The sequence below is a fragment of the Ambystoma mexicanum genome, chromosome 10 (genome assembly GCF_040938575.1).
Source record: "Ambystoma mexicanum isolate Mex_15411 chromosome 10, UKY_AmexF1_1, whole genome shotgun sequence".
Lineage (NCBI taxonomy): Eukaryota > Metazoa > Chordata > Amphibia > Caudata > Ambystomatidae > Ambystoma > Ambystoma mexicanum.
Window position 1 is genome coordinate 1,266,385,893 of NC_090932.1, and position 16,598 is coordinate 1,266,402,490.

The 16,598-nt window shown below is 47.8% G+C and overlaps 1 protein-coding gene across 2 annotated transcripts in view; it reads right to left on the reverse strand.

Annotated features, from left to right (window-relative positions):
- The window catches only part of TPCN1 (two pore segment channel 1), a 767,000-nt gene that overhangs the window by 443,839 nt on the left and 306,563 nt on the right, over positions 1 to 16,598 (reverse strand). For both annotated transcript variants that reach the window (XM_069619236.1, XM_069619237.1), the window contains exon 9: positions 15,353 to 15,452. In XM_069619236.1, the coding sequence (XP_069475337.1) occupies positions 15,353 to 15,452 (100 nt within the window). The remainder of the gene's footprint in view (positions 1 to 15,352; positions 15,453 to 16,598) is intronic.

Here is a 16,598-nt window from a genome sequence, read left to right on the forward strand (position 1 = left end):
AGGCAAAATGTTTTGTGGCCTCATGAGGCAGCAACTGCTGGCTCCTGCACCACACCGGGAAGCGTTTCGACTTATTCTTAACATTTCAAAGTTGACGGAGCTCTAGCCCAGGCCAGGACCTTTTAGCAGTCTTGTGGAAGGGACAAGGATCCGAACTCTAAGAACACAGGAGCCAGACCGTGAGATTGAGTGAGGCCGGGTTGTGGTGTATTACAGACCCTTGGTTCCTGGACAGGAGAGGCTAGTGTGGATTCTACTTGAGAGGAGCAGTGGACGAAAGGGCGAGGAGGTCCGAGTACCAAAATTGTCTTGGCCACGCAGGGGTCAATATTATCAGTTTGCATCGATATAGTCTGAATGTGTGGATGACCAGCGGAACCAGCGGGATCGGAGGGAATGCATAAAGAAACTTCCCCTCCCATGGAAATGCAAAGGCATCCCCCAAGGTCTCCAGGTGGAGAAAGTGGCTGGTGAAACTCTTGCACCGGCTGTTGTCGTAGGTGGCAAAGAGGTCGATCTCTGGCATGCCCCAAGTCTGGAACAACAAGCAAAGCTGATCCTCATGCTGTCATGAACTTCAGATCACACCCCTTTTGGACCTCCTGGTCCTTGTCTCAACGGGGCTTGCATTCCGTACTACTTCCAACATGGCCGTCCAGAGCTGAAGCCCTTGCTCGCTCCATGCGCTGAACGCGGCGTGGTCTATTTATAGACCATGCCTTCCGCGGCTTCGCGCATCTCAATGCTATTGCAGAGTAGCCCAGACGTGTGTTCGTAGCTCGCGGTATTGTTCCCTTTGTCCCAGTGCTATTACCCACTCCTATTCCTTTCCCCCTTCCTGGTTCCGAGCTTTTCTAGCCTTTCCAGTCTCCCGGATTCCTGGACTCTGTGATCCTGGAACTAAACGCAACCCAGAACCAGACGAATCTCGAGCAGCGCTGTTCAAGACCAGGAGCGTTCGCAAGAAGGCAGCGATCAAAGTCACCAGCAAACATCGGACCCAGGTGAGAAGGGGGGGAGGAGGGGGGGACTCCTTGACACATGCAGCTCACACTCGTGGCACGAGTGCAACTCCCTGCTGAGGGAATCCGCTATGATATTGCGAGTCGCTGGTAGGTGGCGGGGAATCAAGCATTTGGTGCTGCAACAGCCAGTGCCAGAGGGCCTGGGCTTCCTTGGACAGTTGCAGGGACCTGGTCCTCCCTGGTTTGCAGACATAAAACATTGATGTCGTATTGTCAGAGTAGACTCGCACCACCTTCCCCGCTAGTAGGGGGAGAAAGGATTTTAGGGCCCAGAAGAAGGCCCTCTGTCAGGGAGAATTCTCATAAATGTGCCAATTCCCTTCACCTTAGAGACCCCCAGCAACTTAGCTGGATTTTGAGGACTTGATTTTTTTACCTAGAGAGAGAGTGCGCCTTTTTTCCACACACTCTCATATATTTTGATGTGTGTTTTACTCTTGTGTTCTTTGATTATGGAGTTTTAGACAACTCCGTAGGCATCATCTTTTCATGTGTTTTACACAGCACCCTCAGTGCAGTAATACAGGGAAGCCTTTCTAGGCTGTCCCAAGGTTTAAATACCTTCTCTGGGATAAACTACTGTTTCCCAGAGAATGTAAAGTTAAATTGACTTTACTAGACTATTTAAATTCCTAGACCCAGCACACACCATCTTACAATAGAGTTCTGGAGGGGTTACCTAGTACCCCCTGTGTCTAGAAATTCATGTAGCAGTCAAATGCTACCCATTATTATCGAAAATGGCTGGTGGCAGTGGTTTTACAACGAACCACCATGATTTTTCCCAACCGCGAACACCGGTATCGTTAAATCGCGGGAGCCATGTTTTTCAAGATGGCGTCTGAGCCGCCTTTGTTTAATTGGGTCCCGGTCTTCTTTTTTTGCCTTTTTCTTTGGAAAGGTCCGTCTAGAGTTTGTCTCTGCACACCAAACTAGGTTTGGTCCCTTTGTTTCTATGCCTTTGGCGGGCTTTAGGACTGAAGACCACCTCTGGCGCCCGAGTGTCTGGGGTGGGCAGGAAGTGAGGGAGGTGCCCGAAACTCCCTGTGCTTAGTCTCCTAGGAGACCCAAATGCACTCTGGCGTGATTGGATGGCTGCCTGTCCAGTAAGGACAGCCACCCTGCAGGGTGAGTGGCAGCTAGGCTGGAATGAATGGGAAAAAACTGTTTAAAAGGTGAGTCTCTTGGCTTGTAAGGCAGAGTCGACCACTGGAACAAGAGAACCAAAGACCAAGCCTGAAGAGGATGACTGCTGCAACTACTGGACCGTTGGTTTGCCCGGTGGAGCCCTGCTGCAGGTCTGAATCGCCAAGTTGACCTCGACAGAGGACGACTTCTCCCTTTGAGTTGGTAGGACCAATCAACTCGTAAGCCACCTGGATACCATTCTCAGAGCTGGTTGTATTTTCCGCAGAGTGCTGCAGGAAACCGAATAGCCAGGGAGAAGGACACCAGTTTGTGTGCGTGAAGACAGCTACCGGAATCGAAGAATTGCCAGTTTGCCAGCTTTGTGACCAGTCCCCGTGCAGTGCAGGAGTCCCCCAACATCCTCCCTCTTGTCCCCACGACTGAGGCTCAGAAACAGCGAGATCTGCAGGAACTGCCAGGAACAGAAGTCTTCAGCTGCATCTATTTCTTCAATATAAGGTACTGTGAAAACTCGACCGAGAGAACTTACCTCTCACTGCGAAAGTTCGTGAAACTTTGGCAACTTGCAGGCCTAGTCAGCTTGTGACACGACATATAACTCTTTCTTCTGAGAACTACTTCCAACCGTGGCAAAGACTTTTCCGTTTATCTAACCAAACCGTTTTCACCTATACAAGATATTAGCCCATTGACTTTGGCATACCTATTGCGTTGGACCAACTCCTCTGGTGAACTCAAACTATTTGCACTGTTTTAAAGTAACTACTATTCGTTTTATTAACTAATGCCTTTTTGCTCCTACTTCAATTGCTCTGAATGCCATTTTGCTCCTACTTCAAAGTAGTTTAAGTGTTTCAGAACCGGTTAGTGTGAAGTATTGTAGGATATGTTTGTGTGATCTTGATTGCCTCCTTTTAGTGAATGTATTCTAAATGACTGTGTAATAAATGAATAAGTGTTTTATCAAGAAACCTTGAGTGTAAGTGTCTATTTGAATACTTGTAATTGTAGATCTCTGTGTAACTTCATTACAAGCTCACATTCCCTCTTGAGATAAGCCTGGCTGCTCAGCTCGCTACCAAAAACTGTGTGGTACGGACTTATACCAAAGGTTGGTTTTGCTTACACCTGTAGTCCTAGTTGTGTGTAGTGGTCCCAAAGGGTAGTGCATACAAATTTTAGGCCTAACACCCTAATATCCAGCAGGTTGATGTGTAGACACCTCTTCTCTGTGGAGCAGAGGTCTTTTGTGTGTTTGCCCAGACAGTGGGCTTCCCCCAGCCCTCCTGTGAGGGATCCGTTGTGACTGTGGCCTAGTGCTCTGGTACTATAACAAGGGGGTTTGTCCTACCCTCTATGAGTCAGAAAAGGGTGTGCACAATACATCAAGTGCACACTGGTTTTTAAACCCTTATGGGTGCCCATGTGATTGGGGCAACCATGATTTGAAGAAAACACATGCTTGCTACTGAAAAACACATATCTCGAATTAGAAAGAAAATGTCAGCATTTATTAGTTTTAGCTGATGCTTTTTCTTTTTTTTGCAAAGTATTTTAAGTTTTGATACATACATAACAGTGTGATGTAACCATTGTAATAAACAAATAGTTCTATTGGCAATTCAGTGTAACATTTTTACAGATGACATACGTTGTTAAACATCCATATGCACATTTTAACAATGGATTTTGCTTGTAAAAAATATTTATATCCCATGTGATTGGGTATAGGGAAGACAGGAAAAGGAATGTAAATGGAGGAGACGTTGATAGTAGGTCTCTAATGCCCGGCTGGAGTCTGACCTCATATACGGTCTGCGTCTAAATAGAATGTTAGGAGTCTGAGTACAGCACTAAATATAACCCCTGATGATTATCGGTCTATGTGCTGTCGACGTTTCGGCGGAACTGGATGGAAGCCTTCTTCTGGGGCCAAAGAAGTCAGGAGACTCTTTTTAGAAAAACAAGAAGTAATAGAGGAATAGTGTTAAAACAGCGGCGATGTGCTGGGGTGGGTATGGCAAGGTGTATATAATACACGAAAAAACAAGTCCTAGAAGGTTCCAGGGACAAACTCCACTCACCACTAGTCGTGCTTCGACTGGGAGCAGATGAACACAAGAGGTTTCATGGTGGGGCACAGAAAACATGGTCAGGTACCAGGTTAAAAAATGACATGCCTTCATGTCATGTATTCTATGGGAATCAGATGATAAGCCACAACATCATTGTTGTTACATGAATTGAACATCAGATCTTAGTAAACTTGTGTTGCAGAAAAAGATCTGTGTGGAGCAATAGGATCAACATTTCAAACATGGCTAAATGCAATCAGGACACACAAAAAATGGCAAGCAATATAAGTACATTGATGTTAAAGTGATAGATGAATAGTATAAATACAACAACAAATGCATAAATCAGGAGCAACTGGGGTACATACAGGCATGGGTACCCTCGAGGATGGAGGGCGTTAAGGGCCAGGCAGGAGGATCATCTAGTTGGTTTAAGGAGATCTTGGGGGCGCTAGAGTATGAGATCACTGGCAATATTAGGTATAGAGTGATCCTGGTTGGGCCTCATTGAGGCTGGTGGGGATGGATTTAAGTTTGTGCATCCACAATGCTTCTTTAAAATTCAGGGCGTTGGCAATGTTGGTTTTATTCTGAACTTTGGTAGACAAAGAAAAGGAGTCTGGATCATGATGGTATTCGTTAAAATGCTGGACCAGAGGAGCAGTGAGGGTTTTACAGCGTATCCTCGACCTGTGTTCACTGATACGTTTGTGAACGGGTCTTGAAGTCTGACCTACATACCGTAGGCCGCAGGGGCATTGGATAACAGATGACGTTGGTGGATTTGCAATTGGAAAAGTGTCTGATCTTCCATTCTTTTCCCTCGATCATAAATTAATTCAGTTTCTTGGTTTGTCTGCACCCAGTACATTGCCCGCATGGGTGGTGTCCGTTAATCTCTCTCATATCCCAAAGTGTGGAACGCACCGGGATTTTATGGGTTTTAGCACTAGTGAGCAGTTCTTTGAGGTTTTTAGACCTCCTGAGTGCCATGCGTGGTTTGGGTTCGGCTGGAAGGTTGAGTTGAACAAGAGGCCAACATTTTTTGATGAGAGATTTGAGTTTGGAAGTGGTGGGGCAGAAGGTGGTGACACAAGTAAGGATGTTCTCAGGGGTGGTGGTGTTGACTTTGGGTGTCAGGAGGGCCTCTCTTGGTGTGAATCTTGCTCTTTTCTGGGTGTTTTTAACGAGTTTCTTTGGGTATCCTCTTGATGTCAAGTTTTTGTTGTAGGTCAATCGAGTGCTTTCGGTAATCATCCATTTGGGTACAGTTGCAGCGAATCCTCAAAAACTGTCCATACGGGAGGTTGTCTCGTAGGCTCTTGGGGCGATGACTACTGTAATGCAAGACCGTGTTGCGGTCCGTGGTCTTTTTGAAAATGGAACATTCTAGTTTGTTGTTGTTGGGTGTTATGATGAGGTCCAGGAAGTTCATCTTCTGGTTGCTCTGGTTGATGGTGAATTGAATTTCTGTGGTACGTTGGTTCAGCCATTCAAAGAATTGCATCAGGGTGGTATCATCCCCTTTCCAGAGGAAGATAATATCAATGTACCGGAACCAAGGGGTCACGGAATCCAGGTACGGATTGATGATGTTAAGGACATGTGTCAATTTGAATTCGGACATAAATATGATAGCCATGCTGGGGGCAAAAACTGCACCCATGGCTGTCCCACAAGTCTGAAGGTTAAAGGTGTTGTTATACTCGAAGAAGTTGTTGGTGAGTGCTAATTCCAAAAGTTCGATAATGAAGTTGGTGGGCACCCGTGCTGTGTCAAGTGATGCCTGATGCATTCCAGTGCTTGTTGTTGCGGAATTGAGGTGTACAGACTTTTGATGTCTAAAGATACAAGGAGATCTTCTGATGGATAAAAAGGCTGGTTTTCAAATCTGGTAATAGTATCCATAGTGTCTCTCAGGTAAGTGGGAGTTCGCTGGCTCAGGGGCTTGAGAAAATTATCAATACATTTTCCAATGGGTTCGAGGATAGAGCCACATCCCGATACGATGGGTCTACCGGGGGGTGTGTGTGTCATGACCACTGCTTCCAAGGAGTCGGAAGCCCAACGCCCTTGGAAGCAGGCTCATAACATTCATTGCAGACGCCAGCAAGTCCCTTTAGGGACCTTTTGGGCCTTGTCCTGGCACCGGTGGTGCCAGGCTCATTGTGGAGACTGGTCCCGGGACAAGAAGCGCCGGGCTCATAGCAAATTCAGAAGTGCTTGGGTGGACCTACCTGCAGCAGACCATGCTGCTTCCTTACCAACAGGATGAAGTCTTCATCCTCCTCTGGCAGGAACTACTTTTCTTCTGGATGGGGCTGGAACCACTCCCTAGGACTGAACTCTTCTGGAAACTGGAACTCTTTTTCTTACCTGGGCGAGGCTGTGGAAGAAGAAGCCTAAGCACTCCTGTGCACTATTTAAACCACACCCGATTGGTGCCACGTGCTTCGCGTTATTCTGCATCAGCAGCAGGACGCTCACCGTGTCAGCTCCAGGGAATCTTCCATTCCATCTCCTGTGAACGCAAAATCTCCGGATTTACCTGATGAGGATCCATTCTTCAGTCTTCAGCAGCATCTGCACAACAACAAAAACACAGATTAGAAGAGTCAAGGTCAGCGCTTCAACTTACCCGATCCACCGGAGCGTTTAAGGTATTCGCCGCACCCTTTCTCCGCCATCGAGCCCTGCAAAGACAAAAGAACATTGGTTAGTAACGTTTTGTTTCTGAACGGCTTACCTTTGCGACGTAAGCTCCAAAGTCAGCTCGCACCGCACTCCGCTACCTGCAAGGCAAAGAGAGACATTAAGGTGCGTTTAAAGGCCTTGAACAGACTTTCTACTTACGTGCCTTCCTATTCTCCATCATCTTGTTCGCGCCTCGGTACGGACCTGGGCATCATCACCGGCGCCTTCATCATTCTCCATCTGAAAGCAAGAGAGAGACATTAAGGTGCGTTGAAAGGCCCTGCACAGACTTTCTACTTACGTGCCTCCACGAACTTTGGCATTCTTTCGCCATCATTTCTTCTCAGCCAACCCTGCAAGAAAGGGACGTTAAAAGAGGACATTAAGGACTTGATATATGCAAAATCCGCTCGTGCAATTAACGGCGGCATCGCTCTCTACTTACCCTCTGCAATCAAGACGCTGATCCCAAAACCAGTGAAGTAACTGGACCCAGAGCCCCTGCACAAGACGCAGGATGGAGAGCCCGGCATTCACCTATTTAAGGTGAGCACAGTTAGCAACCGAGTACCACGGGAGGAGAGAGAGTGTGGGGGTAGAGACTTCATCTAACCTTCCAGCTACTAACACCCCCTGATCTTTTCCACTTGTAGACATCTCACCCTCCAAGTCAAGCTTTCGGTGAGAAGGGGACCAAACCAGGGAGCCAGACGGACCCTACGCCTAACTTTGAAGACGGTTTCACCGCCCAGCCAAGACCCGCGCCTCCGAGGGAACCAGGTGAGCGTTACAGTGTGGCTGTTCTTGTGGATTTTGGGGAGGGCATAGAGGGCAGGAGTTCTTCCTTCAGATGTGTTAAGAAAAGCCTCTTCTTTATCAGTAATCCAGTAATGTTCCAGTGCGTACCCTGATATTGCTTTGATCTTGTTTTTATTTCTAGAGTGGGGTCTTTTTTCAGTTTTTTGTAGTTTCCTTCCTCATTGAGAAGGGACATCACCATGGCATTGTACTGAGTAATATTTTGTACTGCCCCCCCCCCCTGTCCGCTGGTTGATAACCAGAGTTTTGTTGGCGCCTAGAGCGGCGAGGAGTTTTTTTTCCCCTGAAGTCAGGTTCTGCCTGTGTTGGTCTGTTCTGGACTGTAATTTACCAATCTCTTGGCGGATGCATTTCTCAAAAGTGAGGATCGAGGCCGGTGTTTCAGAGTCTCTCGGGAGAAAGTCTGATTTAGGTCTCAAGCTGGAATCCTCAGGACCCATCGGGGTATCTTTGTCCAGGAAGTAGACCTTTCTGCTGATGTTACGAAAAAAGTTACTGAGTTCCAGATCCAGTTTGAACCAATCAGTATAATTGGTAGGCACGAAAGATAATCCTTTAGCTAATAACGAAATTTCATCTTTAGCCAGCCGTAGACCGGTGAGATTGAAGATCGGAGTTTTAGTTAGCGCCTCCTGTTGTTCCTCCAGCATCGGTTCGGGTGTCCCCATTGGGGGAAGTTGTAGAAGGGAAATTGAGGAAGATGGGGTGGGCCCCAGTACCCTCCTCTGGGACCCCCTGGCCTAAAAAAGACATGTTAGGAGGTTGCAAGAATGGTTGATTTTGTCCAGGGTTGGCTTGGCGTCCTCCGGTCTGTGGTTGATCGCCAGTAGAGGAGTCTGAGCTTGAAGTATCAGAGAACGATACCCCCCTTCTTCTACTTCTTGAGGCTCCTCCTTGTTTGGCCGTACGTTCTTTTCCTTGGTATCTTTATATTCTGCAGCGAGGTAAGGATAGGTGTGCTCTATTTTGAAATTCTTGATATCCTTAGCAAGTTTTTTATGCTTTTTGTCTAGGATTGAGGCCATGAATGTGTCTAGTTCTTTGTCAATTTCTTTAAGTTTCTCGCGTGCGTTGGTTAGGGTTTCATCTGTGAGAAATTTTGTTTCTTCCGTCTTGAGATCTTTAAGAATGTGGGAGTGTATTCTCTGAGCAGTGGTAATTGTGAGGGCCATAAGGTCTCGACTGCATTTAGTTGCTATTTTGCTGAATCCCTGGAGATATTCCTGATCATCCAGAAATAGTGCCGGTTCGTTCCGTATTATAAGACCAAGGGGGATCATGTTCACGCGAAGGTATTCTCTGAGAAAATGTCCATGCACCTCGGTTCTAAAGCAGCGTTTCTTTAGGTTCAAAAGATCTTCTCCTGTGGCAGTTGATGCCAAGTGCTGTTGGGCCCCCTCCATGTTGAACATGGATGGGCCTTGTAGAATGTCATTAATTTCCGATTCAGAAAAACTGAATGTTTGTTCCATAATGGAAAAATAAAAATGAAGGTAAGATTCTAGGTCAGGGAATGGAAGCACAAGGGGTGAAAGAGGGAAGTGTGGGACCGGAACTTGAAGAATAGGAAGAGTTAATACCCAATATGAATGCACAGTTGTGATTTTTCGGCCTCTATTATAGCATGCGCTATACCATGATACAGTAACACAAAAAGAGGCTGCCCAAAAAGACGGGGAGGACTGGAGGGCTGCAAATACTATAACAAGGGGGTTTGTCCTTGCTCAGCTCGCTACCAAAAACTGTGTGGTACGGACTTATACCAAAGGTTGGTTTTGCTTACACCTGTAGTCCTAGTTGTGTGTAGTGGTCCCAAAGGGCAGTGCATACAAACTTTGCCTAACACCCTAATATCCAGCAGGTTGATGAGTAGACACCTCTTCTCTGTGGAGCAGAGGTCTTGTGTGTTTGGCCAGACAGTGGGCTTCCCCCAGCCCTCCTGTGAGGGATCTGTTGTGACTGTGGCCTGGTGCTCCGGTAGCCTGAAAGGAGCTCCCTTCACTAGATGCTTCTGTACTGACCACCAGCAAAGGCTCTGCCTGAAATCCTGTGTCAGAGTGATACGATCGTCCCAGGACCCCGAGGCCTGAATCCACTGAGCGTTCAGGCATTCCTCGACCGGCTGCATACGCAGCATGCAGTGAATGATCAGAGGAATGCACAACGACATCATCCCTAGAAGTGACTTGTACTCGCGAACTGGGTTCACCTGGGTACTGCTGAGGTAATGCACCTTTGTGAGGAGCGCCGCCACCCTCTTGTCCAAGGGCGTTGCGGTGCATGACTGCATGTTGCGTTTCTCTCCCAGGTAGAGAGCCTGTTTCGACGGCAATAGGCATGACTTTGGGAAATTGATAGAGAATCCGAGCTGTTGCAGACACTGGATGGTGGATTCTGTGCTGTCTTCAGCCAGAGAGTAGGAAGGGGCTCTCACCAACCAAACGTCCAAGTACGGGTATACGTGAGTGTCCCTCTGTCGCAGGTGAGCCTGATGCGAGGCACTTGGTAAAGACCTGTGGAGCTGAAAGAAGGCTGAAAGGCAAAGCCCTTACTTGGTAGTGTACTCCCGACACTACGAAGCGCAGGTAGCACCAGTGTGAGCAGCAAATAGGAATGTGAAAATAAGCACCCTTGAGATCGAGGGACCCCAGGAAGTCTCCTTGTTGCAGCCGGGACAGGACCTGCCGAATCGTCATCATACGGAACGTTTGCACCTTTAGGAATTTGTTGAGCACCCTTGGATCTAATATGGGTCTCCAACCCTCCCCCCCCCCCCGATTTGTAGTGCAGTGCGTTTTTCCTTACCAAGAAGTAGCAGGAGTAGACTCCTGTGGCCAGTTTGTCCTTTGGTACCTTCTCCACCGCCCCCGTTTCACTAGTAAGGCCTGTACATCTTGTAGCAGGAGGTGCTGCAACTTTTCTGGCTTGTGTGCTGGTGAAATGTCCGGTGGTATATATGTAACTCCAGCGAGTGGGCATGCAGTGGAAGGGATAGCACCCATTCGTCAGATGTGACTGTTCTCCTTTCCTTGACGAATCGTGACAGCCGTCTTCCCACTGGGGTGCTGAAGCGGGAGGACTGGTCATTGTTGCTTGCCGGAGTGGCCCCTGGATTGGGAGGAGTCGCTGCAGCGCTATGTGACTTCGTTGGACTGCAACTTCTTCCTGTACTGCTCCCCTGAGGAGTATGGTGTCTTGTACAAGGAAGACGAATGGTATGTGGAATGGCTGTCCCGTGAGGTCCTATTGAAGTGTCCTTTTCCAGAGCAAAAGGACTGGTGCCAATGTTGCAGCGTGCTCAGGGAACGAGTAGTCTCAGTGACAGTCTTGATGGAGAGTAAGGCTTCATCGACCTTCTTTCCGAACAGGTCTGAGCCGTCAAATGGCATACATCAACAACTCGAGATTGGACATCTGGCTGAAGACCTGTGGCCTTGAGCCAGCCTTCCCAGCGAAGGACAACCCCATTACCAAGTTGGTGAAACCCTGTGTTGGCAATAGCCACTGATAATGTAATGGCATGGACTCATGCTAATTCACCTTCATGGAAAATGTCCACTGCCTCCAGCTTCTTGTCGTCAGGCAGAAACTCTAGGATGGGGTCCATTTTGTACCATAACTCACGATCATACATGGCGAGAATGGCCATTGCGTTAGCAGCCCTGATGGGAGTGGCTGTGGTAGTTATGATCTTCTTGCCGAAGGCATCCTGGCGTTTTCCCTCCTTGTCCGGGGGAATGGAGCAGCAGGAAGATGATGGGCTGGCTGACCTTTTCCTGGAGTAGGAGTGTATGGTGGAAGACAGGGCACTGTCTGGGGGCGTGTATTTTTTGTCAAAATGGTCCTTTTTAGCCAGGGCCGTGGAGGGTTGTGCCATGGTGACGAGACCATCCTCCCAAACATCCTCTAAAAGCGGAATGGACATGACTGATCTCCGTTGCTCCCTCTGCTGGTATAGGAGCCTGTACTTGCCCTGTTCCTCCAGGGTGAGGCCGAACATTTTCATCGCTCGACCCATGAGCGCATGGAAAGCACCAACTTCATCTGGTGGCGAGTCCCCAATAGGGGCTTCAAGTGGTTCCCCATTGGACGGGACAAAATCCTCGAACTCATCAGTGTGTGACACCACATCGTCCAGTTGATCTGGGTCTGTGTCCGTTCCTGTCTTGGACAGTTGTCAGGGTCTTGCCTGGCATTCAACCCTATAGGGGGCTGTGGAACATCCTCCTCCCTGGATGGTCTAGGGACTTCTGCAGGAGGCTGCTGTGGCAGCACTGGTGTTGGAAGCCTTTTCTGTAATGTAGCCACCAGAGTAATAAGGGTGGATAAAAAGTCCATCAACACGTCCCTTGGTGTGGGTGGTTGTGTAGCAGGCTACACCAGAGGTAATTCGCCCCCTGCAGAGGTTTGGTGTAATGGTGGCAATACTGGTAGATGCATCAGGTTCGCCTTGCCACTTGGTGACATGGGCTGCCGCGAAGGAGGGAGCGTCCTGCGTTGCGGAGAAGAGGTTGGTGACATGACAGGTTCGACATCCCTTTCTTCTATGTCTTCAGAGGAAGATAGGCTTGGTTCCAGTAAAATGGTTCCTTCTGGAGTACCCCACTCCGAGCCCAAGGTATGATGGTGGAGGGAGCGCTGCCCTTGAGCACTGACATTAGGGGATGACCGGCCCTTGTGAGGTGATCTTGACTCATTGTCGTCAGTCTCCCTCTGTGCCTCTTCCTGCCACCGATGTGGTCTTCATGTGACCTAGACCTCTTACTGGAGGTGGTTCGCTGGGCCGTCCTGCCCTTCCGTAGCAGGACATGGCTCTGTACAAAAGCAGAGCCAGAGGCCCCGCCGGCATCTTCGAACCACGCAGCGAGACGCCAGTGATGATCATGCAACGCTTTGTTGGAGAAAGACTGGCAGATCTTGCAGTCCTGGATTACATGATGGGGATGAAGACAGTAGAGACAGTCATTGTGGTGATCTTCTACATAAACATTCTTCAGCCCACAGCGGACACATGCCTTGAACAGGCTCTTCCTCGTGGATGCAGCCATGAGGTAGGCCCAAACTGTGCAGATGATGGAAAAGTCATAGTTACTGGCGTCGGGAACGGTCTACGGACTGCGCACCCTCGCCGTCTGCGCCGGTCGCTGATTTGCAATAAAACTCTATTTTTTAACAAGATAATGTGTAGAGATCAAATTTGAGGACCCCCAAAACGAACGTGTGGTAAAAAAATCTGAAGATGGTCGACAGGCGAGGAGTTAAGGGTTCCTATTGGCTGTGGACAGTATGACTGAAAAATGACTAATAGAGCACAAATTTTACTGAAAGTTTCTGTTTAGATTTAAACTGCTCTATGTTACAGAGGATTCCCAGCTTGAAGAGGGGGAATATTCACAGCATGTGAATCTATGAAAGATCCAATGCTGGAGAAGAATAGGAAACCCACTTCCTGAACCCCGCATATTCATAAAAAGAGAAAAAGTTAAAAACAGGGAGCCAACTGTAACATAGGAGAATCAAGAAATGTCCTTGTTCCTAAAAGACATAGGAAATGCATTATAACTCGAGCGCTTATCTGGAGAAGATGTCCAGTCCTGGCGAGACGAGGAGGAGGATTTGGAAGAGATGCCTTTGGAAATTAACTGTAGATGGGGCTAAGTGTCAGGCCTTCGGAGCATCGGCTACCTTTTGTAATAAATAGGTATGACCCACAAAGGGTACTCTGGTCCAGGCACCAATGCTGCTTATATCCCAATAGTATGGGGAAAAGAGGGGCCTGAAAGTCAGAGGATGGATGACTGAAAGTTTACACATTTCAAACACAGAAACACCAGCAGTGAAATACACATTATGGTATTGCAAGAAGCGAATACAAAACACAATGGCTGAACATAATAGTAGGTTCACAAGCCGAGCTGTGCATGCAGTTTGCATATTGGCTTAGGCCCAGACTTTACACTGAAACAGATGGATGAGAGCAAGCAGGCCTCATTCATTGATACATCCACGCTGTCGCTAAAACTGCCTCATACGTAGGCCAGGAGGTGAATAGGTGTTATGGCAAAGTCCCTTCTATTACAATGTGGGCATCTAAAAGGGAAGACCAAAGCGGTTGAGGACCTCTGAACTAGTGTATGATGGACCTAGGGGTTGTATGGGGGAGGATCCCTTGGTTACCATCACTTAGATCCCCGTCATTGGGCAGGAGACAGTCATATGCCAAACAAAGTTACCACTAACACTTTAAGGGAGTTTGAAAGGGACAATCATTTGTGGCACAATAATTTGTGGCACCTTCCCTCGGCATGCTGAGCAACATCCAGGGTCCTACCTACCCCAGAAAGTATGGTGAAAACCATGAAGCACTTGCAATACTCTGCCATGGTCCTGCTGCCGTCACGGCTTAGCTGCGGTCAGCAGGCATCGACGTGAATGCATGGACAGACACGATGAGAGAATCCAAGTTGGTGGTCCAGCTCTTTAAAGCTGCGGTCCAGGTGCCCCACAGCAAATCAAAGACATATGGTTTAAATGCAGAAGTTAAGCCAAACCAATCCTAGGGTCCCAATCATTACTGCGCACAGGTACAAATGCCAAAACATAATTATCAAAACACGACAGGACCTGCAGGGCATAAAAAGTCTGGCTCAAAGCACAGTTGTATTTGTCTTTGGAGAAGGCGGTTTACGGGTGGAGCTTGGAACTAGTTAGCCTTTTTGAAGGCGGTGGCGGAAGGAGTTTGGAGAGAGAGAAAGAGGCTCAAGACAAGAGGGGGAGAAGAGCCATAAGAGAGAAGATGTTAAAGGCAGAAAGGAGGTCGTTGCAGGAAGTCAGCAGGAACAGGAGCTTAAAAGCCATTAGTAGGTGGTTGGTAGAAGTCGTCAAGAAGTGGGTGAAAGTCATCACACGGAATTGCAGGAGACTAGCGAGGTGGTAGCTAGCACTATCAGGGAGACAGGGCACACTGGGCCCAAGGAATGGGGGTAGGAGTAGGACCTGATCCAAAGGGGTTTCACCCACTTCAGGAGGAAGAGCAAGCATGTTGTGTGGTGTAGAGGAGGAGCAGGATCGAAGAAGGGCTAGAGAGGCTGTGGAGAGAGCAGACAACATGAATCTAAGAGAGGTAACAAGGAAATCAAGCTCACCTGTGGAAACTGAGGAAGGCTTCACCCTCCACATATTGTACAACAGAGACGATATTCTTGTGCACTTATGATTCAGACTGGTAGACAGACATGCAGGATGCTCAAATGTCACCTTTGCTTCTCCACTTCTCCTTCACAATGTATACATTCTTACATTTCTCTACATAGGAACACTATTTTCTCTTTTTTTCAAATGTTTCAAACTTGTTTTTGCTGAAATCATCAGATAGGTCAATATCAAAACAGTCTCTGTTCCGTCACAGATTGTCTAATTCATAACCTACTTTTACAACTTGGAACGCTTCCTAAGGCTGTTCACATTCATTGTGAGTTACTCGCTGAAATTTTATTGAAGGATTCCTTGAACTTGAACCTTGTGATATAGTTACTTGATTATCCAGACAGTGTACCCTTCAAATCATAAAGGGTTTTCTATCAGACTCACCAGATTCATGATGAAGTAAAGTTCTATGGAGAGATACACAATGAAGAAAATACATGACCAGCGGCTCCGAGAGTACGATGGCATCATAACATCTGGAAAGCTGTGGACAGACAAGAGACCATAACATATTTGTCAGTGCAATTTTAAGTCCACCACCTTCGCATTTGTCACCAACGCATGAATAAACTGGAGAGTGGATTACAACAAATTACCTGAGCGCATTTCCAGGTAAACGGGTGCACAATTTTTGCCATTTAGTCCCTTGTAATTGGCATTACAAAAGCTAGTTTCATTGATAAAGAAATAGACCTGTAATGATCTTTGTATGGAGTCCCCTCTTCCATTTCCATGGTGGCTGGGAGCAAACGAGGAGCACCATAGCGGCGAATGAGAAAGAAAAGTTAAGTGGGTGGGGAGGCAGACAGTGACGGGTAATGGTCCCAGGGGGGGAGGGGAGCAGATGACAAGTGTGAGCAGTTCTCAGCTTGCTCAGAAAGTGGGTGCCGACATGTTTGTTGTAACGCGCAAGCATGGCAGCATGGCTCGCCCGTTTTGCGCATTGCTGGTATTACGTTGGGTGGAAAAAATGCCAGCCAACCATTGGGAGCCTCGGTCCCTTGACGCAGGACTATTTAAACCCCTGTCCTTGGCTAAAAAGCAGGTCTTATTTCACTCAGTCCTCAACATTTTGGTTGATTCCTCTTTCTGCCCTGTTTCTGTCCCTTGGTTGCCTGTCTGCCTGATCTAGTCCTTGCCTGCCTTTTCAAGCCCTTGCCTGCCTGCTTATTTTTGCCCTACTTTTGGTTGCCCTGCCATCATTGTCCTGCCTTCGTCCTCTGGACTATTTCAATCCCTTTGATTTCCTGCCTTGCACCCAGTCTTTTTTCACCTACCTATGAGTTCACCTGGCCTGCACTGGATTCTTCTCAGTCTTGCCCGTCCTAAGCAATGTAAATCCACCCACCTGCAGTCAACCAAGCCCTCCATGGCATATTGATTCAGTGCAACAGCATCATGTGTTCACCTTCCTTGGGGTGCCATGCTGATTCCTATTGCTACACAACATCAGTATCCTGTCCAGCCCAGTCACAACGGATCACCAAAGAAGAGCAGGTATGCGGCACCAGCGAGACGCAGTCCTTGACAGCAGCTTGGATCATGAGATTCAGCCCTTGGTTTGAGCAATCTGATTTGCTTTGGCATCTGCCATCTTGCTAATGGTTGAATAACAAGCAGAACGTGATCT